General features: G+C 51.9%; 3 protein-coding genes and 1 long non-coding RNA gene across 7 annotated transcripts in view; 2 read left to right on the forward strand and 2 right to left on the reverse strand.

The window, feature by feature from the left end:
• The window catches only part of PIGW (phosphatidylinositol glycan anchor biosynthesis class W), a 31,146-nt gene extending 19,492 nt beyond the window's left edge, over positions 1-11,654 (reverse strand). The window contains exon 1 of the mRNA XM_037494426.2: positions 11,622-11,654. The gene's annotated coding sequence lies outside the window, so the exon portion shown is untranslated. The remainder of the gene's footprint in view (positions 1-11,621) is intronic.
• Positions 1-11,777, forward strand: part of MYO19 (myosin XIX) — a 27,532-nt gene extending 15,755 nt beyond the window's left edge. For all 3 annotated transcript variants that reach the window (XM_037494417.2, XM_037494416.2, XM_037494418.2), the window contains 13 exons: positions 1,240-1,313; positions 1,966-2,087; positions 2,286-2,399; positions 2,603-2,779; positions 2,975-3,127; positions 3,435-3,542; positions 4,387-4,457; positions 6,123-6,223; positions 7,777-7,943; positions 8,066-8,195; positions 9,486-9,571; positions 9,755-10,057; positions 10,834-11,777. In XM_037494417.2, the coding sequence (XP_037350314.1) occupies positions 1,240-1,313; positions 1,966-2,087; positions 2,286-2,399; positions 2,603-2,779; positions 2,975-3,127; positions 3,435-3,542; positions 4,387-4,457; positions 6,123-6,223; positions 7,777-7,943; positions 8,066-8,195; positions 9,486-9,571; positions 9,755-10,057; positions 10,834-10,962 (1,735 nt within the window). In that variant the 3' untranslated portion in view covers positions 10,963-11,777. The remainder of the gene's footprint in view (positions 1-1,239; positions 1,314-1,965; positions 2,088-2,285; positions 2,400-2,602; positions 2,780-2,974; positions 3,128-3,434; positions 3,543-4,386; positions 4,458-6,122; positions 6,224-7,776; positions 7,944-8,065; positions 8,196-9,485; positions 9,572-9,754; positions 10,058-10,833) is intronic.
• On the reverse strand, positions 11,777-16,891 carry ZNHIT3 (zinc finger HIT-type containing 3). Of its 2 annotated transcripts, none has more exons than XM_037494428.2 (5): positions 16,751-16,891; positions 16,461-16,492; positions 14,313-14,393; positions 12,968-13,051; positions 11,777-11,969 (listed from the first exon to the last, which is right to left on the reverse strand). In XM_037494428.2, exons 1-5 carry the CDS (start codon positions 16,834-16,836, stop codon positions 11,788-11,790), a joined length of 465 nt encoding a protein of 154 aa, XP_037350325.1. In that variant the 5' UTR covers positions 16,837-16,891; the 3' UTR covers positions 11,777-11,787. The 2 variants fall into 2 exon arrangements, with proteins under 2 accessions (XP_037350325.1, XP_037350324.1); XM_037494427.2 differs by lacking the exons at positions 16,461-16,492; positions 16,751-16,891 and adding exons at positions 14,656-14,747; positions 15,933-16,288.
• On the forward strand, positions 16,415-18,233 carry LOC129144905 (uncharacterized). The gene is made up of 3 exons (XR_008549711.1): positions 16,415-16,506; positions 16,799-17,043; positions 18,019-18,233. It is a non-coding gene; the product is annotated as an uncharacterized LOC129144905 (long non-coding RNA).
• Positions 18,234-21,394: the final 3,161 nt, after the last annotated feature.

The following is a 21,394-nucleotide window of genomic DNA, read 5'->3' on the forward strand; positions in this document are numbered from 1 at the left end:
CCCCTGTCTCAAGTACCCTTGTCCTTCAGCTCTCTGTAGTCACCCAGGGAATTTGATAGGCAGTGGTGGAGCCTGGCCAGCCCAGTCTCGCAGTGTGCAGCAAGTGGGAGCCCAGAGCAGGGTGAGGGTGGGGTCTTGGCCTCCTTATGGGTTCCATGGACATCTCCCCCTCTGGCCTTGCGGTGAAGGGTGGTCTTGCTCTGAGTTCTGAGAATCTCAATCTGCCTTCTAAGGGTATTAGATCAGGATCCTTTGAAATTACGGAACAAAAGTGTATGCGCGTTCACATGTGTACACCTGGGAACTATGGTACCCTTCTGAGGAGAAGATCCCCCTGCTTTCAATGAAATTCTCAAAAGCCTCAGAAGCACTGCTGAGGGAGTGAGATCTTTTACTGAACCCAGTTCAGCAAGAAGCTCAGTTCCCACTGCCTCAAAGTTAATTATTTCAGGTCAGAATTCCAGACAAAGCATTTTTAAAGCCTTTGTGTCAAGTCACAGCAAAACGAGCAATCAGAATTAGCCTCTAACCACAGAACATTTTCACATGGTAAACAGGTTGTTGGAGCACTAGGGCATTAGGTTTTAGAACCTCAAATATATCTTTGAAGCTCCTGTTGCAAAAATAGAAACCAGTATTTCAAAATTTCAAAAACAGAAATTAAGTAGAATTGAAAAAAGTTGCAGAGCAATCACTTTAAGAAAAATTGTAAGGAAAAAGCCCACTGATAGTGTATGTGCCACACACAGTTGGACAGTAATGACCTCATCTTCTCTGGGTGGGAATGGTTCTAGAGGGCTGCCACTGTTGGCCTCAGTGGCTCAGGGCCTTGAACGCTGGGCTGCATAGGTAGAGCTTCACAGGAGTCCAGTGAACTTGTTCTTTACAAATATACCACCCAGGCCTGCCCATCAGCCTCTTCTAGTCCAGCACGAGCTCGCTGACTCTTGGGCCACGTGACTAACGCAGGCCCACTCCTTATCTAGCAGTCTAGCTGGTCCTGTGCCTGGAGGACAGCCAGGTGTGTGTGTGTACCTGGGAACATGCACAACCACAACCTGCCTTGGAGTTGGTCACACAGGCTAGACAGGGACAGGAACTGAGGTTAGCCCTGACCTGTCAGACAGAATACAGGCCCTCCAGAGTGTGGCATCCTGGCTGGAAGAGGAGTTTGCCACCCCTCAGGCAGCCTGACCCCCTCTCACAAGACTCCACTCTCCCCAACCCCCACCCCAACAGGCTATTCGACTGGCTGGTATCAGTGATCAACAGCAGCATCTGCGCGGACCCCGACTCCTGGGCCACTTTCATAGGTAGGGGCTCTGCCAGCTAGGAGCACGCCTTCAGGACAACAGCGGACTCTGGCAGAACCTTCCCTTCTCCGCGCCCCATTTCATCTGTCCACCCACTGCTGTTTGTGCAAGGAGGTGTCTGTGCTCTCCGGCCCCTTCTCCCTGGAGACCCAGCTCCAGTCTCCCCTGCAGAGGAGCACTGAGGGGATGAGTCAAAGGGCTAAATTAGAAAGGACACAAGGAACATAACATCCTTGGGACCCAGATGATACAGGTGGGGGAGGAAGTAAAGCTCAAAGAAACCAGGGAAGTTTGCTCAGGGCATGATAGGATTCTAGCCAGCGAGTCCAAGGCCTGCAGACTGGATTGGACACAGAAAATGCTCCTGGGACCTCATGCTCTCACAGGAGCGCCAGTTAGGACCAGAGAATTCAGACTCAGAAGTGAACCTAGTGCCTTTGGCTGTCCCTCATATTTCATTCCACCTGAGTTCCCGGGGGTGCGAGGTGAAGATGGGATTCGCCCTGGGGTGGAGTGGGAGCTATGCCATCTCACCTTCATCCCCAGACTGCCAAGTGTGAGGCTCCACCCTTGAACACCCTGAGCTCTTGTAGCCCCCTACCCTCCACCTGCTCCCTGCAGCAGCCCCACGGGCTCGCCCCTGTCCTCCCAGGCCTGCTGGATGTATACGGATTTGAGTCCTTTCCCGACAACAGTCTGGAACAATTGTGCATCAACTACGCCAACGAGAAGCTGCAGCAACACTTTGTGGCTCATTACCTACGGGCTCAGCAGGTGAGGGATGCCCTCTGCATCCTTTTTCTTCTTGGTCCCTCAGCCCCATCCCAGGATCTGACCAGGAACCCTTTGTTACTTCTTTGATGCTGTTCTGGAAGATGCAGTGGTACTGAGACCAGCCACTGATGGCTTGTCTGGGCCTCAGACCACAGCAGCTGCCACCTCCTGCCACCCCTAACCACCTTTGCCTCCTAGGAAGAATACGCCATTGAGGGCCTGGAGTGGTCATTTGTCAGCTATCAGGACAACCAGAACTGTTTGGATCTCATTGAGGGGAGCCCCATCAGCATCTGCTCCCTCATAAATGAGGTGGGGCCTTGAAGACTATCCTGTGCCCTCTCTGGGTCTGTCTCCCTAGCTGCCAAGTGGGCTTGCTGGTCACTATCATCCCTCCCTCTCAGAGCCACCATGATGCCTGTGTGACAACTCTGTCACAGGGATGGCAGGTGGGGACTGCGAGGGTTGTGGGGAGACCCTTCACTTCTGTGACTGACTCCCATCCTGTCCCGCAGGAGTGCCGCCTTAATCGGCCGAGCAGTGCCGCCCAGCTCCAGACGCGCATAGAGAGCACCCTGGCCAGTAACCCCTGCCTGCGCCACAACAGGCTCAGCCGGGAGCCCAGCTTCACCGTGGTGCACTATGCGGGCCCTGTGCAGTACCACACCGCAGGCCTGGTGGAGAAGAACAAGGCAAGGACCCCACCCTGGTCTGTGGGGGTCTGCACAACACTGAGTAGTTTCCTGTTGTGTGTCCCCACTCCTGCACATCCTCCCAGAACCCATGGTCACCTCTTGGGCTCATCTATTTGAGGTGTCTACTAATCGGGCGGGATCTGCCCAGAACCTGGTAACACATCACCCACTGCTTTTGTCCTTTACCAATAGGACCCTGTGCCACCTGAGCTGACTAGGCTCCTGCAGCAGTCCCAGGACCCCCTGCTCAAGGTGCTGTTTCCTGTTGACCCCAAAGAGAAGTCCCAGGAAGAGCCTTCTGGCCAGAGCAGGGCCCCTGTGCTAACTGTGGTGTCCAAGTTCAAGGTGGGTGCGGCGATGCTGACATCAAGTGCTCGGTTTATTCACCAAGCTCAAATGTTTGCCAAGCACTTCCCAGGACTGGTGCTGCGTGCTGGGGAGCTTTGATCAGTCAGGAGTTGAGAGTCCCAAGTAGAAGAGAGATAGAAAACTAAGAGACTATCCTTGTAAATGGCCTGATGGGCAGCCTAGGGGCCTATGGGTGGCATTGTGTGGGCTGGGTCTCGGGGCTGGGCTGAAGTGTTGATGCAGTCATGACCAGGCCCTAGGCATGCCCAATCCTTGCCTGACCCGCAGTTTTTCTCCTCTGCAGGCCTCCCTGGAGCAGCTTTTACAGGTCCTGCAGAGCACCACGCCCCACTACATTCGCTGTATCAAGCCCAACAGCCAGGGCCAGGCACACACCTTCCTCCGGGAGGAGGTAATTCACACTGAGCCGAAAGTACTGCCTTGTAGAAAGCCCCATCTGGCCAAGGTCAAGGAGGAAAGAAGGCATAACCTCTACTCCAAATGGCTAACTGGAGGTGGCCTCTCAGGCTGGGCCTAGCGCTGGGAGGGCTGGCTTCCCCACCCCGGCACAGCAGTCGCAGGGCTGTGTGGTCTGTGCAGTGCACAGTGACGTAGCCAAGGTGAGTGGAGCTCCAATGCATCTTGCCCTCCTCTCACCAAGCCACGTGCCCTGACGAGAGACTGAAGCTGTTCAGACAAGCGGGTGTCTTTTGTGATTAGCTGGAAGTAGGCACGACATAGTGTCCATGTACAGTGCAGCCTTTTCTGATGAAAAGTACAGTTTTCCCTAATTTGCACTAAAGCACTCTGTAGCTGGCAGCCACCTTGATCAGGGTACTGGCTCCAAAAGATGCGGATGAGGTGTGAGTGCTGGATAAGGCTGGAGGGTGACCTAGAGTCAGCTGGTAGATGTGGCCTTAGTTGGGGTTTGCAGCCAGGACCACTCTGCTCTGTGCTAAAACCTTGATCTTCAGGTCCCAGAAGAATCCTCACACTATAAGCTCCCTCAACTATGACTCACTCTACTGCCTGCAAAATATAAAATAGAATAAAAAATAGAAACAAGCTGGGCTCATTGAGGCACCGTGTCTGCAAGCTGGAGTGGGCCAGCATCAGATAAGGGGCCAGGTCCCTTCACTCCTTGCTGCCTCAGGAGAGCCTGCAGGTCCATGCCAGTAAGGGCTACTGAAGGAGTGATGTTTCTGGCCTGATGGCCCCAGGCTGCAGCGGCCAACCGTCTCTCCCCACCCTTGCAGGTCCTAAGCCAGCTGGAGGCCTGTGGCCTCGTGGAGACCATCCACATCAGTGCTGCTGGCTTCCCCATCCGGTGAGTCTGCCTGTCACGCAGGGGATGGGGCCAATGCCAAGGTGGAGCTTGGGACTCAGGCCAGACAAGGGTCTGCCCAGCCCAGAACTGGATGTGGAGATGAGGAGAAAGAGGCCGGTCTGTAGAAGTTAACGTAGAACAGAAGGAGCTGCAGTTGTTGATTTATCCAGTCACTTTCTTGGCACTCTCTTTACTGGGCGCTGTTTCTGGTGGTGTGGCAGTGAATAAGGCGAGTCTGCCCTTTGGGGGCCTACATTCCATGGAAATAGCAAGTATGAAGTTTAATCAGTGGTTGGAAGCAAAAAATTGTCACCTAGAATGGAGATGGGGATCCTTGGGCTGGCTAGGGAAGGGCCACGGGAAGGGAAGGGGCCACTCTGGGCAGGCCTGGGGCGAGGAGAGCATTACAGATCAACTGCAACCACAAAGCTCCCAGGTCAGGAACTGTGCGATGCTAAGTGCCTGGGGGAGGGCAGGGGGCTTGCAGGCCAAGCAGACTTAGAACTTTAAGAGAAAGTGGTGTGTGCGCTTTCCGTTTCTAAGATGATAATGGGCTGGTGTGGAGGATGGACATAGGGCCCAGGAGAGAAGGCTGATGCAGGTATACTGGCAAGATGGTGGCCCACACAAGGGTGGCACTAGTGAAAAATGGAGATAAGTGGGTGAAATTTGGATTGTAGCTTTCAACAGAAAGAGGACAGTACACTGACTGACCACAGGATATTAGGCAGAAGAGCAGTCGATATCTAGCTTTTAGAAGCAACTTCCCAGCCTCTGTCTGAAGCAAATGAATGAATCAGGCAACTTCACCAAGATGGACAGCCTGGGGAAGGCCCAGCTTCAAGGGTGTGAGAGGAGGCAGGGTCAGGAATATGGCCTGGCTAGGTTTGAAATGGCTGTAAGCCAGGCTCCGGGCTCAGCAGAGCTTTAAGAAGCAAAAGGGCACAGGGATGTTTAACACCGAGCAAGAAGGAAACCACCAAGGGGGAGAAAATAGGGACCTGAGGCCATTCCCTGAATGGGTGGGTGATGAGAAAGCAGCAACTTGGAGGGAGTCACAGGAGCAGGAGTTGAGCACGATGGTGGGTGTTCTGGAGACTGAGCTCCACAAGGAGAGGGGTGGGCCAGGCATCGGCTGCCAGGGGACAAGCAGGAGGGAAGCAGCACTGGCTACTGGCCTGGTGTCTGACGGCTGCAACCAGAGCCACTCTGGTGCAGAGTTGGGAAGTGCAGACATGGATGTCACCAGCTGTTTAGGGAGGCATTGCTGTGAAGGGGAGCGGAGAAATCAGGACGTAGTGGAGGCTGAGGGGTCAGAGGCAGGGGGAGGGGGGCGGAGAGGGGGACATGGTGAGCACACATGCTATTAGAACTGATGAAGTTGCCTGAAAGGCCTGCAGCCCCTTTGGAAGGAGACAGGCTGCTAACAGTGAGGCCACTTTGTTCCGGTAGAGCAGGAAGAGCCAGCCCAGATTAAAATGGTCCCCGCTCCGTGACCCTGGTGAGCTCTCCAGAACCTCGTCCTCAGCCATTCAGTGGGCTTGGTCAGGACAGCACCTCGCTGGGTCACTGAGCAGGTTAAATATACTGTTCACCCTGCATGGTTTACCCTACCAGGCTCATGATGAAGTCGCTTCATTCTGTTCTGCCTGCTTTGGCTTCCAGGGTCTCTCACCGGAACTTTGTGGAACGCTACGAATTACTGAGAAGGCTCCGTCCTCGCAGATCCCTTGGCCCCCACAACCCATCTGATGAAGGGCACTCAGGTGAGGGGGGCCCATGTGCTAGTCATTTGTTCACCCAGTTTACAGTGCACTGACTGTGGGTCCTGGTCCTCTCAGAGATGAGTTCAGAGATGAGTGAAACACAGCTCTAACCTTATGGTTTCTGGTTCAGTGGGGGAAAACAGGCTAAAACAACAGTGGAAAGTGGGAAAGCGGAGCTAGAACAGGATGCTATGGGTTAGGGAGGATGATTCAGGAAAGGCTTCCTGGAGGTGGAGTCTGAGGCTAGACAGAATTAGCCTCAAGTGAAGACCATTCCACCGGGGTCACCTGAAACAGGCCTGCAGGCAGGAGATAGCATGGCGTATGAGGAACTCCCAGACATTAAGTGCTGTTGGCTTACAAGGGCAGAGGATGGTGGGAGGTGACAGGGGGGACCCAAAGAAGCTAGATTTCATTCTCTGGGCAAATAGGAGGTACTGAGGTGAGGGAGGGGCTAACAGCCTCTTGCTGTGAAGACCACTGTGGGGCCCCTGGCAGGTCACGGGAGTAGAGAGGAGCTAGAGATGTGGGCAGTCTGGAGTTTGGGGAGAAACTCATCAGACGTGGCAAGCACTCAATTAGATGCAGAGGGAGAGGAAAGAATTCACTGGCCTGGCCAGAAGGGAAGAGAGATTTGGGGGAAGATGCTGAGCCGTGTCAGGGCTGGCTTGAGCTGCAGGTCCCTGGAGTCATCCAGTGGAGAAGCTTGCAAGGCACTTGGCAAGCTTTAATATCTCAAGGGAGAGGTCTGATCTGCTGCTCCAATTGGGAGTTGTTGGCATGCACACACCACTAAGGGAGTAGGTAAAGCCCTGGCACAGGTGGAGGGAGAAGCCAGGGACAGAACGTGAGGCCCCACATCACCCTGTGCCCATCAGCACCAGCTGGAATGATTCTTTCTCTCCTCTTGGACAGTTGTGTCACTTTCCTTTCATCCTCACTTTTTTCTCTCTCTCCATGGTTTGCTCTACTGCTCTGGTCTCTGGCCCAAAGCCCCAGGGCCCCTGGTTGATTTCGCTGCTGTTTCTCCTCTCCGGCATCTTCTTTCGCAGCCTCTGTCTCCAGTGAGGCAGGCACTGCGCAGCTAAAGGTGGTCAGAGTCCTCAGGTAAATCCTCCCTGCACAGGAGTTAGCCCTGCCTGCAAGTTGCAGTGGGACTCACTGGGCCTCTGCTTGCCTGCGACTAGGATGTGTTCTTCCTAACCCCTGCATGGCGGGCAGTGAGGGGTCAGGCCGAGTGGGTGGCGTGACTGCCCTGCTTGGCCGTCGCAGGTTAGGGTGCTTGAAAACAAAATTCTGGCTGAGCTGCTTAGGCCTCCAAGCTAGAGTCCACAACACAGGCCACAGTGGGGATTCCAAGACTCTTCAGAACAGTCAGGGATCTGGGGAGCTGCCTCTGGCCTACCCCAGGAAAGGAGAGGTAGAAATGGTTAGAGGCAGTAACTGTAGGGAAGAAACTGTAGAGTGTGAGGGAGACCAGAACCAGTTTCTTAAGGCCATATAAGTATGTAGATGACCAAGCACTAAAGGAGTTTTTGTTGCCTATCCCCCAGAACATTCCCTACAGGCTGAGGACGCCACACTGCAACCTCGCCTCAGGGACATCCTTGACACTCTGTCAGCTCTAATTCAAGCAACAGCCATACCGGGTGACCCCGCAGAAGCCATGCCAGCCCCCGTGCACTGTGGCAGGACCAAGGTGTTCATGACTGACTCTATGGTAAGGGGAGACTACAGAAGTCAGCCACATGCTCTCCTCAGCAGGATAGGGCCTGGGCCCTCCTCAGGGCTAGGGCGTGGGCAGGGGAGGCTGAGGGCCTCAACAAATGTCCCTTCTCCTAGCTGGAGCTTCTAGAACACAGGCGTGCCCAGGTGCTGGAGCAGTGTGCCCGCTGCATCCAGGGTGGCTGGAGGCGACACAAGCAACGCAAGCAGGAACGGCAGAGGCGGGCTGCCACACTCATCCAGGCAGGTAGGAGTGGGCCCTGCAGCAGCTGTTCCAGGAAGATGTGCCTCAATGCAGCTGCTATCAGAGGTGGCACAGACCCACTGGCTGCCTTTGAAATCCTGCTCTCAGTCTCCTTATGCCCTGTGTCCCAGCTTCAAGACATTGGTGGCACATCCCTGTGGTGCCCTGGGATTCCAATTCCCTGACCACTTCCCAGAGCCTCCCGCTCAGTGGAAACCAGGTGGCACCTAAGGAAGGGTGCTGTATAGACAGTAGAGGCTAAAAATTTGCCTGACTTCCCTTTCCCAAACTTAAAGAGCTGTTTATGCATCTATTTTCCCTTCGTGACAACTACAGTCGTTACCTGCTAGGGCTTATAACAAATGTAAGGTAAAAACCAAGATTTGATTTTTTAAAAGATGAGGTATAGGAATTATGTTCACAGCACTATGGTCCTATTTTGAAAAATGAAAGTATTAGAAATAACCCAAATATCGGATAGCAGTGGAGTCACGGCTGGATTACGGTGGTGTCTTTTGAAGCATTTTTTAAAAAGATTTATTTATTTATGCATCCAAGAACTGGGGTACAGGCCAGAGGTGTGGGGGGTGAGAGGACTCACCAGAGACAGAGTGGGGAGCAGAACAGGCGGATCTACTGAAGTACACTGCTGAGGGGAGCAGCAGATGAGACAGGAGAGGTCTGCTGCGCCATGTGGGTAGCTCCCTGGCCAGGGCTTGAACTAGCGCTGCAGCGGCTGCTGATAGCTTCATAGTGCTGCGTCTTAACCTTACCTTGTGCCACTAGGGAGGCCCTGAAGCATTTTTAAAAATGTTTTTATTGTTCTAGTTTCCCAGAATCTAAATGCATTTGTACTTAATGGTCCTTTTTCTGAATGACTGCACCTAAGATCAGTCCTCTATCCAGCAGTTACTACCTTTATCAGCACTTGTGGGCGTATGGTGGTTTCATTCATGGTCAATAAGCAAGCAAGCAGATCCAACTGAGGGTTTCCCAGAAAACAATTTTAAAAGATGCAGAATTCTTGTTCCATGGGCGTGGGCTGCTCCAGACTGAGTCCACCGTGAGAGGTGAGCTGCTCCCAGCCACCGCTGAGTGTGCAGGCCTCTCCAAGCCAGGCAGTGTGAGGGGTTTCTTCCGAGCCAGTTTGCTTTACCTATTGCCGACAGCACCTTTATGTAAGCAGTCATTGAAAAAGTCAAGGACACACCTCAAACTCTGGTCCTGCTTCAGTGCCAGGTTCTGAGAGTTCTAATCAACATTTTACTTTCTGACACTGGGCATACCCCTTAGCCCTCCGCTCCTGGTTAACTCGGAAGCACATCCAGAGGCTGCACACAGCCGCCACGGCCATCCAGCGTGCATGGCAGCGGTGGAGAGTGAGTATCTGAGGCCAGGGGTCAGGGCGGGGCTGGGGGTGCAGGCCTGCACTGCTGGGTGGTGGGAAGGCAGAGAGTGGCCTAAGCAAGGCCTGCACACCTTAAAGGGACAGAATTTTTTTTTAAGCAGCATCTGTAAGGCCTAAGCACAGTTGCCCTGAATATAAGCATATTCTTTTTAAGGTCAAAATGGCCCTCCTTGCTTCTAAAGAACTGGACGGTGTGGAAGAAAAACACTTGTCTCAAGCTCCCCATTCCCCAAGTTCCTTCCTGCTGCCTCAGGCACAGACCAAGCTCCTGGGGGCAATAATCCGCCTGTGGCCCCTGGGGCTGGTCCTGGCCAACGCAGCTGTGGGGGTTCAAGGCTTTCAGAGGAAACTGGTGGCCTACGCCTGCCTCCAGCTTCCCCCGCGCAGCCCCAGTAACCACACCATCCAGACAGCACAAGAACAAGCTGGTGTCACATCCATCCGAGCGCTGCCTCAGGTAAGCTGTGTGACAGGACAGCTCCCCCACACCCACGGAGAAGGAAAGCCCAGGAGTTCAGTGGGAGCAGGACAGGCTGCAACGAGAGCCACCCTAAACCTGCTGGGGGAACCACAGCCCAAGCTTCCCAACTGGCTGCAGGTTTGGCCGGTTCCCATCATCACAGCTAGGGCTTTCCCAGGGGCCTCTCACTTTTTAAAAACTGCCTCTAAGAGTTCTAGCTTCTCCTTTTAACTAATCCCACTTTTAAAAACTTTGGATTGTGATGACAGCTTATTTCTGCCTGTAGATTTTGCACTTTTTTCCTCGATTTATCTTTTTCCAGCTGAGGAAAAGCAGGCAGGTCAGTGGCCAAGTGCTCTTTGTGCTTACGTGCACCCAAGGGCGAGGCGTCAGCCAGCTACAAAATGGGCTAGTATTCCACCTGCTGCATGGGGTCATGCCAGGATAGAGTGAAACTGAGGAGGCAGGAGGGAGCAACACTGCCTCTCCATAGCAGAGGGATTACCTGGCCCGTGACACCACCAGGCCAGCCTGTGTTAACAGAGTGTGACCTTTCCACTTGCAGCAGTCATAGGAATGTGACAGGTGATCCTCTCAGTAGGAGAGAGCATCCTCCTATTTCCTCATCTTTCTCACATTGAATGGATGTGAAATGTTATATTTTAATGCTGCTTTGGACTTTGCCACCACTTAAGAATAAGGAGGGGGCACCGCTGATTGACTCAACGCTGCTCCAGCTTGGCCTCTTCACACCAGCTGCTCTCTCTCCCCAGGGCTCGATAAAGTTTCACTGCAAAAAGTCTCCCCTGCGCTACGCTGATATCTGCCCTGAACCCGCGCCCTACAGTGTTGCCGGCTTTAATCAGATTCTGCTGGAAAGACACAAGCTGGGCCACGTGTGATCTCTCACCTTCTCTCCTCTCTGGGCTGAGTGATCCTTGGTGCCATTGTCTCTACAAGGGCTTCCCCTGCCAGCTTCCTTGCCAAAGACACTGAATCAACACACAGCTGCCAAACTCCTCCCACAGCGACTCCAGGCACCGGGAGGACGGCTCCTGCCTGCCGGCCAGGGCTGCAGCCCAACACACATCTCCAGTGCTGGTGTCAGGGTTGGGAGCGACCAGACCAGGGTTAAGAGATGCCAGAGAACGTCACCTCTCACTGCCTGCACAACTCAGAGGACTAAGTGCTGCCTATCACTACAATGGGGTACCCCCAACCCAAACACAAAGGCAAAATCAGCTCTAAGAGTCTGGCTGGGGGAAATTTTGCATTTAGTTCCTTAGAAAGGAACCAAACCTTACTATTTAATATGTTGATTTATTTAATGTAATTTCAAGCAAATTAAAAGCCAAGGGTAATTAAGGTGCACTGTACTAGAGAACTACCAAAGCTTGATTTTATTTAGTAACACAGCAAGTTTTAACTCAGATGTGAAACTTGCTAAATGATATCATTTATGATGTGTACCTTAATTGTACCAAAAATAAAATATTTGAAAGCAACCACTCAAATGTCAAGTTTTCGCTCAGTTTGCCAACATGCATACCCCCATCTCTACCTGAAATCCAAGCCCAGCATCGAAGGAGGTGAAGCACGGCCTGTCCGCCGCCAGAAAGGTGCATCCTGGAAATGCCGATCCTTGCTTAGGCCCCACAACAGCTGGTCTCCTGGGCAAAGGAGCCAGAAGTCTGGCACATGCCTGAGCAGCAGCGCAACAGCCCAGCTCAAGAATCCTCGGTTTGGGATGGTTCCACGATCCTTAAACAGCAGTCAGCAAACTCCACAAATAACGGCTCCTGCATGCAGGCTCTCATGAGCTTTGCCTTGTTGTCCCCCTGGTCAAGGCTGACCATCAGCTCTCTAAGGTGTGGATTGAGCAGTAAGCTTCTTAGTGCTGCAGACTCCTCTTGAAAATTAAAAAAAAAAAAAAAAGCCAATCTGAGTTCAGATGGAGATATTTCAAATATAGTATGCTAGATGTTGCATCACCTTAAGCTTTAAACCTACAAATTAACCCCAGTGCTTCATATAATCACAGTGAGATCAGCATATCAAATGATTCCAAGTTAAATGCTATCACAGATTCTTGTTCTTAGTATTTTAACTTATGCCATTCAACTATGAAAGAGAATGTCTTCTACCAGCACAAATACAAAGAAGGAACAAAGGTGTTACATTGTTAGCACGCTTGTGGAGCAGGAGTGTGACCAGACAGTGACATCTAGTAAGGTGTTCACGGCCAGGAACTGCTCACACCCATCCCCAGCTCAGTCCCAACCCCACTCACTCCCATGGCACTAGGTGCAAAGCCCCACCAGTCAGTCTGACTGAGATGGGAATGAAAAGAAAACACCTTTAGGGACTATACCAGCCCATTAATTATATACATAACTGCTATGAGGACTGACTAAGCATCCTGCAGAGATCTTGCACATTAACACCCAAGACCCTCTTCTAAAAAAATCAAACCCTGGCATCACCTGGGTTTGTGCTAAAGGCTGGTGGTAAATTCAGCACAAGGGATGTGTTGAGTAAACGCAGGCCCCTGTCCTACAGATTGGTGTGAGGACAAATTACCATGAAATGTGGTCAGCAGTAAATTACAAGGTACATGGGAAGCAGATAAAGTGCCTACTTCTGAGACAGACTTGTAGACAAAGGTCAAGAAAAGTTTAGCTGAGGGAAAGAACTTGCACCAAGTCTTAAAAGAGGAGCAGAAATCTGCCAACCCACCCAGCCAGCTTCCAGACAGAGGGCAAGCTGGGAGGTGTGGAAGCCCATGTTTAGAATCATGTGGCTGGAAGAAGGCTGACACACTAGAGTACTTGCCAACTTAAAATACTCCATTCTGTGCAAGAGAGAAATATATCTCGGTGGTTGAAGATAAACAAGCACGGGACTTACCTAAATTCTTTAAATTCTGCAAAGAAACTCTGTCCTCTTCCTCATCACTATTGAGAAAATCAGCTATTGAGTCGTCACCATCATCTAAGGAACACAGAACACAATCAACAGCTTATGCCTAATGAGCCAGTTTCAGCACCAGATTTTAACAACTACCCCAACAGATAAAAAAAACTTATGTGCAGGGCCTCCCTGGTGGTGCAGCGGTTGAGCGCTGGGTTGCGAAGCTGCCCACAGCCTCTGCAGCACCGGTTCGATCCTCAGCTGCTCCCCAGCCACTGGAGGAGGGTCCCCCACATGGCGCACAGACCTCTCCTGCCGCCCGCTGCTCCCCTCAGCAGTGTACTTCGGTCCTTCTGCCTGCTCTGCTCCCCGCTCTGGCTCTGGTGAATTCTCTCACCCTCTCGTGCTTCTGACTGTACCCAGTGCTTGTATAAATAAATAAATAAATCTTTAAAAAAAAAAAAAAAAAAACTTATGTGCACACACAAAACAGTAATAGGGACATGCAAGGAGGTAGAGACAAAATAAAATAACCTATTTTCAGAATTTGTGATGATACTAACATTCCCCTTTTAAGAAAGGAAAAAAAAAATGAAAGATTGGTGATTTCAACGCAACAAATGCATTCTAGTGTGCACACTTATTCTGCTATCTTGTGGTCTTTGGGTTTGACACCTAATTTCCCAATGATTATCACCCAGCTGCTGCCCTGGCATGGGCCAGAAAACTAGACACTCTGTAAAGGCCCGCAAGCAAGAAGCCTGTTTTCAGCACAGGCAGAGACCGTTAACACTGAACAAACATGAAAGGGCAGAAGGGGTCATCCCCTCCTGTTAATGTTCAATACCTCTTTGGTGGCTCTGGGAGGGGCTGCTTTCAGAGCATGGTGTGGGGCAAAACACCCAAGACATATGCAAAAAAAGGTTGGTTGGCTGGGATGCTAGACCACGCTCCTTGTAAGCTTCGAGGAGCCCCCAGCAGCAGCAAAGTGACTGGGGCTAACAGCTGGCTCCCCACTGGCCAAGCCCAGGTGGACAGCCAGGCCCATGAACTGAAGAATGCTCCCACCAGCAAGGCCTACCACTCACCCCCAAACCACAGCTATGGGGCCTTTCTCCCCTTCTGCCTCCTGCCCTCATTTTTCTCCTGAATGATACTCAGGCAGCTCTGTAACCTCACCCCCACTGACATGGACCCTCACTCCTGCTGCTCAAGGCTAAGGAAGCTCCCCAGTAATCTCCTTACTCCCTGTCCCAGCCTAAGTCTCTTTCCTTCCAAATCATTTGATTTGAAACCCTTTCCTGGATTGGTTTGTTGGTTTGTTTGAAGGCAACCAACCCACCTTGGTTTTCTATAGGCGATTTAGTTTTTGTAGCAAGGGCTGGTCTTATTTTTCTCTCCACAGTTTCAGGCTTGCACTCCTCTGAAAGAAACACAAGTCTCAGGAGCACATCACGGCCACTTAGTGACAAGAGGGCACCTCCCCAGCAGGTCAGCATGTAGGTGGGAAGTACAGATTTGGGATGCGGGACCGGGGCGGGGGTGGGGCTGGAGATGAAGTGAGAGGTCAAACCAATGGGAAGTTAAGGGAAAACAAGATGATGAAAGACATGTGGCGCACCTCAAAGGGCTTTCCTCATAAGAGCAGCAGTTAGAGATATCGATAAGGGTCTGATCTAAATCACCTGAGGGGGCTGAGAGAGGAGTCCTGACAGAGGCGTGCCCAGGTGGTAAGAGCATTCCTGGCAGAGGGAAAGGTCTATGATTGGACCAGATCCTTAAAAAAAAAAAAAAGGATTAGGTACAAGGAGATGGTGAAGAGCAACGGCAAGGCCAGTCTGGCAAGTGGCTGGAGGGGAGAGGAGAAGCTGGAGTAAAAAGCCACGTGCAGGAAGCTGGGCTTTAGACCGGTGCCTCTCAGCAAGGGTGCTATGGTGTTCAGGGTAAAGGTCTTCAGTGCTATAGGGCTGCACGCTGTATCTTTAGCCAACACCAATTACTACAAATACCAGCAATCCCGCTCAGCTACTTTGAAAACAAAAAATACTGTAAACTATTTCCCAAAGGAAAAGGAATAGCTAGGTAAGAAGCACTGCCTACCTCTGCCAAGAGAGGTTTTCAAGGAAGGAGCAGCTCAAGTTTGCATTTCAGAAAAATCACCCAACAGCAGCAGACTTAAAATCCCCAGATTGCATCAGGTCTCTCAGGTTACAGGGCGAGAGGGAATTGTTCCAAACCAGTTCCCTGGCCCTATTTTCAGCAAAGCAAGTCTACTTCTTTAAGATTTACTTATTTATGCATACAAGAACTGGGGTACAGGTCAGAGGTACAGGGAGGGGAGAGGATTCACCAGAGACAAAGTGGGTAACAGAACAGGCAGATCTACTGAAATAAATACACTGCTGAGAGGAGCAGCAGATGAGACTGAAGAGGCCTGCTGCGCCATGTGGGTTAGCTACCTGGCCAGGCTAGAACTAGTGCTGTAGTGGCTGCAGACAGCCTCATAGTGCTGAGACTGAATCCCTTGCACCACCAAGGAGGCCCCACAAGTCAACTTCTTACCAATCTTAAGTGGAAAGGTTTCTTTTGAAAACGCTGGAGGTATCAGATATCAGAGTAAAACAAAAGGGGGATGGGGGCCTCCTTGGTGGCTCAGGGGTTAAGTATTAGAGCTATCAAGCTATCGCCAGCCACTGCAGCATGAGTCTGATCCCCAGCCAGGGAGCTGACCCACATGGTACAGCAGACCTCTCCTGTCTCACCCGCTGCTCCCCTCAGCAGTGTATTTCAGTCAACCTGCCTGTTCTGCTCCCTCCTTTGTGTCTGGTGAATCGTCTCACCCTCCTGCACCTCTGGCTTACACCCTACTTCTTGTACGCATAAATAAAAATAAATCTTTAAAAAAAAACATGCAGAAGGCTGGGGGTAAGAAGTGACCAGGCAGAGAAAGATGAAGACCTACAGCGGTAAACCACCAGAGGCTGGACGGGATGGAACTAGTAGCAAACCACCCATGAGGAACTTTCATAACAAAAGTGCACCGAGGAGGTCGCGGAAAAGGGTCTCAAAACGACAGGGGAGGGGCTGGACACTGGAGAAAGATTTAACCTGCAGAAAAACAGGCCAAGCGCTACGTTCCTTGCTGTAAATCAGTCTGCTTCTGGCAGGGCGTTATTTAAACGAAAGAAAACGACCTTAATCTCAACCCGCGCCGTTTCCGCCCGCGGCGAGGGGCTGCGCCAGGCTGCCAACGCCAGGAAACAGGGCAGCGTCCTGCGGCGAAAGCGGGGCCTATTTTTTAAAGCTGAAAAGAGGCCGGGCCCGCGGAAGGCCAGGCCGGGCCCGCGGAAGGTTCTGGCCGCTCACATTTCGGAGGCTCGCCCCGCAGAGCCGCACTCCGCGCGGGCGGCGAGGCGGGAGGGAGCGGACGGCGGGGCCCACGTCCCCGAGACGCCGGCGGGACGCGGGGCGGCGGGACCCCGGGCCTTACCTTTGTGCTTCCGGAAGCAGGTCACGGAGCAGCTGCAACAGAGCAGGTCGGGGGTCAGCCCGGGGGGCGCGGGTCAGCCGGGGGGGGGGCGCGGGGTCAGCCCGGGGGGGGTGCGGGGTCAGCCGGGGGGGGGCGCGCGGGGTCAACCCGGGGGGGGGCGCGCGGGGTCAGCCCGGGGGGCACGCGGGGTCAGCCCGGGGGGCACGCGGAAGCCCCTCCGCCCACCCCCGGCACGCGTCCCCACCCCCACCCCACCGCACACGGGGCCGCCCCTCCCCCGCCGCGCTCACTAGGGCACGCGGCAGGCCGGGCAGCGGTATTTAGGCTTCTCCAAGCAGATCACGCAGACGACGGTGCTGCAATTGAGCGACGCCATGGTCCCGGCGACAACTAGCCGAGTCGCCCGCGCCGGGCTTGCGCGCCGGCCGCACGTGCACGCCCTCTGCCCGTTTCCTGAGCCAGAGCCAATCAGCGCGCAGCAGTCACTGGCAGGCAAAAGCAATGGATGGATCCTGCTCGTTCTTTAAGGCCTGATAAGGAGAAAGTCGATATACTCGAGGAACATCAAGCCGCTGCCTATGAGGTGATTGGTCACTCCGCAAAGAACTTGTTCTGTAGCCCATTCCCAGTTCCTACCTGGTCATGTGACTTGCAGTCACCGCTGTACAGGTCTATAGCTCCCCCTCATGTTAAAAGAATACAGGGAACTAAATTTCTTTTAGCTTCTGGTTCACACTTTCTGAATCTTGCATGCAGACTCATTTCAAGAAAACTGACAACTGTACAAAATTATCTCATTCAAGAATGGATTTGTTTCTCCATTCATTTGCTTCTCTCTTTATGTCCCTAAGCAAGATTTGTAGTTGTAAATGAGAAGTACAGACCACATCAGATCAGAACAGGCTAGATCACAGGGACACAAAGGAAGTTCCATTCCCAGCCTAGGTCAGGTTTTTTTGGAGGAAAGATGAGGCTTGGCCACCACCATGTTGTAGTGCATGCAGGCAGTAGGGCAGAGCTGGCAAAAGAGTCCTGGAGCCCTCGGTGGTTTACTCAGGCTTTTAATGATCTTTCTACACCATTTGTAGTGAGATAACCAGGTGCAGGGAGGGGGCGCTCTCTGGCATTCTCTGCTACTCTCCACTGCACTCCACTGCCTGGGCCTCTACCACCCTCCATCCTTTGTGATGCTGTCCTTAAATGCTCAGCCTCCAGGTTCAGGTGTACCCACTCACGCATACCCACACCACATTCCAGGTGTCCACCATCAGGCATGTGTGCTCTGAGCCCACGCTTCCAAGCGCCTCCTGCATTCAGGGCCAGAGGTGATAGCCACAGAGGCCAATGTCGCAAAAGCCTGAGCACTTCTTCATTTACCCTACACATAATCACTGAGCTCTGTGAGCTCTGCACTGCCCAGCTGCTGGTGACACCCAGAGACTAGCAGATGCAGTCTCTGTCCTCTGTGATATAAGACTTTGAGTGGAGAGAGAAAAGGAACAGGAAAACAGAAGAGACTCTCAACTCAGTGACCCGAGTTTTCTTTCCCATCTTGCAGGATGGTAGTGGAAAGGCTGAGAAGAAACCTGCAGTCAAGAAGGCTGATGCTAAGGGCCTCCCCGGTGGCACAGCGCTGGGTTGGGAAGCTGCCCGCAGCCTCTGCAGCGACGGTTCCATCCTCGGCTGCTCCCCGGCCACCAGGGGAGGGTCCCACATGGCGCGCAGACCTCTCCTGCTGCCCGCTGCTCCCCTCAGCAGTGTACTTCGGTCCTTCTGCCTGCTCTGCTCCCCGCTCTGGCTCTGGTGAATTCTCTCACCCTCCCGCACTTCTGACTGTACCCAGTGCTTGTATAATTAAATAAATGAATGAATGAATAAATAATTAAATAAATAAATCTTTAAAAAAAAAAAAAAAAGAAGGCTGATGCTAAGACAGCCCAGGTAAAAGAAATTGTGAGCTTGCAGGTTGGGTGGCCCCAGTCTTGTTTGAACAGGTAGATTAAATCACGGACTGGCGAGCCCTGTCCGAGCAATTCGGCACACTACATTGACCATGAGGCACCTTGATAAGACAAAGTGTTAGATCCTAACTAATGATTATCTCACAATCTCTTGGAGGGAGAAAGCAGATCCCACACGTACAGTTAGAATGTAAACCACTTGCGCACAGCCCAACTCAGAACAACCTGTGACGCTGATGGAAGCTGAGAGTAGAAAAATTTAGAATGGAAGGTCTCACATGGACAAACACCAGAGGTAGGGGTAGGGGCAATTAATGAATCTTAAACCAAACTGGCTGTGGAAATTTCCAGGAATTGAGGTAGGGTAAGAAAAGATTATCAGCCAGAAGTGGGGGCAGACAGGATTACCAGTCATGGAAGACCAACCCCAATCAGACCCCAAGGTAATAATTTCCACAATAATTTTGCCAACAAACACTATTAAAAAAAAAAACAGCCCTTACCTGACAAAATGCAGCTCTCCTGCCTGCCTGTGGCTACTCAGGCATGTCTCCCTTTTTTCCTTTTCTCAGTAAACTTTCCATGGGCTGATAAATAGGAATATCGACTGAATTCTTTCTCTGAGGGACCCAAGAACCCCACACACCAAATCCCACCACCTGAACCCCAACAATACTGCTCTGCTCCCCAGCTCCTGGATTACCCTTTAAATACCTCCTGCTGGGGCCTCCCTGGTGGCACAAGGGGTTAAGTCTCAGCACTATGAAGCTATCAGCAGCCACTGCACCATGAGATCCCTGGCCAGGTTGCTAACCATGGCTCAGCAGACCTTTCCTGTCTCACCCGCTGCTCCTCTTAGCAGTGTATTTCAGTACATCTGCCTGTTCTGCTCCCCATTCTGTCTCTAGTGAATCCTCTCACCCCCCCCCACATTTCTGGCCTATACCCCAGTTCTTGCATAAATAAATAAAATAAATCTAAAATAAATAAATAAATATCTCCTCCTAACTCCCTTCTGGGAATCAAGTAATATTCTCTTTCCTGCACTGACTCCCTCATGCATGAGTTTCTAATAAAGTCTTTTTTAAAAAATACTTATTTTATAGAAATGTATTATTTTATAGAAATGAAACCATGTCCTAGTCAGAACTGGGAGATATTCCCAATTTGCTGTGTATTCCACAAAGGCCATGCACAGAGGAAGTATTAGCACTTAAATCCAGGATTGAAAGGAAATAGAAGAAGGTTCTTACTACTGTCACAAAGCCAGTTGGCGGTAACAAGGACAGCAGTACCAAGTGGTAAAACATCACAAAATGCCTAGACACTCTCCTACAACATGTGCCTGGGACACTGGTGAGCCATGAGAAAACAAAACAAAAAGACGCTCAGTTAGCTCATAAGCAAGCTGCTGGCTGGCCTCACTGGTGAGCCATTCTGACCATCCTCACTGGGCTCCCCAGAGGCAAGAGGGTGCTTCTCCTGAAACAGCCGAGCAGTGACTTGCTGCTTGTGACTGGACCCCTGTCCCACAGTCGAGTTCCCTGTGTGGGACACACGAGAAAGTTGTCTTCACGTCCACCAAAATTGCTGTCAAGTGGGGTGAAAATCCCAAAACATCTCACTGATGCCTAGTGCAAGAAGAAGCTGCGTGCACCCCGATACCAGGGAAGTAAGATCTTTGACACAGAGAAGGAGAAATGCAAGATTATAGAACCACACAAGATTGATCAGAAAGCTGTGGACTTGCAAATTCTGTCCCAAACCAGGGCTTACTTCCACTCTGTATTTGTTCTCACAAACGGAGCTGAGCCTCACAAGTTGTTCTAAATTCTTTACAAAGAACCTAATTAATAACTGATCTGCTTTTTAAAAATGAGGGTCCAGGGGACCTGCCAATGCTTGCCTCCACTCACCCACATGCAGGACCCCAGGGTGAGCGCCTCCTTAAATGCTGGACCCTAGACTCCTTGCTCTGCCTCACACTAGCCCCCGCCCTGGAAGCAGGGGGAGACAGGTTAGAGTCCACAGTAGTGACCTCGGGCCCAAAGGCCGTCATCGTCCTCGTAGCCTGAGTCCATGATGGGCCTTCAATGGTGCCTCAGGCTGTAGGAGTAGACAGTGTGACTTTTTATTGGGAGCCCTGATCCTCCTCACACCCTTGAGCCTCACCCAGTCTAACCAGAACTCCTGCCCTACATGCATGCAGCCCGCCTAGGGTCAGAAGTCACCCTTACCCACAGATGACTTCCTCTGGCCCATTGTCTCCTGGGATCTCAGTTCCGTAAGAGGCCTGCACAACTGTCACCATCGTTGGGGATAGATCTGTGACAACAAAGACAGCTGTTTGAGTCTTGGCTCAAGCCCCTCCCTGGCTGTGTGACTTGGAGAGATCAGTTACCCTCTCTGAGCAAATTCATCTGTTACAGCGATATTCAGGCATACTTTCCTGAGCTGTTGTAAGGTGGACAGGAGACCATGTATAATAAGGGTTTGTAATCTGAAGCTTTACAAAGGGTTTCTTAGGTGACGTCTAGAAATAGTCTGTAATAATCCTGAAGCTCTGGTCCCAACCTCCTGAGCACACATCCCAGGTCCCAAGCCCCCCAAAGGCAGTGTCCCAGAACTAGACCCCTCAAAAAGAGTTCTGCCTTCTGACTTTGTGGGTGCACTCGAGGCGGGGGGCGTGGGTAAGGGTGACTTCTGACCCTAGGCGGGCTGCATGCATGTAGGGCAGGAGTTCTGGTTAGACTGGGTGAGGCTCAAGGGTGTGAGGAGGATCAGGGCTCCCAATAAAAAGTCACACTGTCTACTCCTACAGCCTGAGCAATTATCCCTCCTTTGTCTTTGCCAAACTGTCCTGGGAACGCTGTCCAGTCCTCAGTGCTGAAGTGGCAGGGGACCCTCTGGCTGCCTGCCTGACCCTGCTTGCACCTATCACTGCCTCCAGCCTTCAACCAAGACCTGGACAGA

This window comes from Talpa occidentalis, unplaced genomic scaffold (assembly GCF_014898055.3).
Source record: "Talpa occidentalis isolate TD23 unplaced genomic scaffold, MPIMG_talOcc4v2.1 talOcc4.7, whole genome shotgun sequence".
Taxonomy (NCBI): domain Eukaryota; kingdom Metazoa; phylum Chordata; class Mammalia; order Eulipotyphla; family Talpidae; genus Talpa; species Talpa occidentalis.

What these genes read in the sequence shown, in the direction of transcription:
- ZNHIT3 (XM_037494427.2), bottom strand. Translation starts at nt 15,985, where the DNA reads ATGGGTGGTTTGCTACTAGTTCCATCCCGTCCAGCCTCTGGTGGTTTA. An exon ending in TCCTCTCTCAGCCCCCTCAG is followed by an intron (nt 14,394 to 14,655) that starts GTGATTTAGATC and finishes TGTTTCTTTCAG; the next exon opens with AGGAGTGCAAGCCTGAAACT. An exon ending in GCAGAATTTAAAGAATTTAG is followed by an intron (nt 11,970 to 12,967) that starts GTAAGTCCCGTG and finishes TTAATTTTCAAG; the next exon opens with AGGAGTCTGCAGCACTAAGA.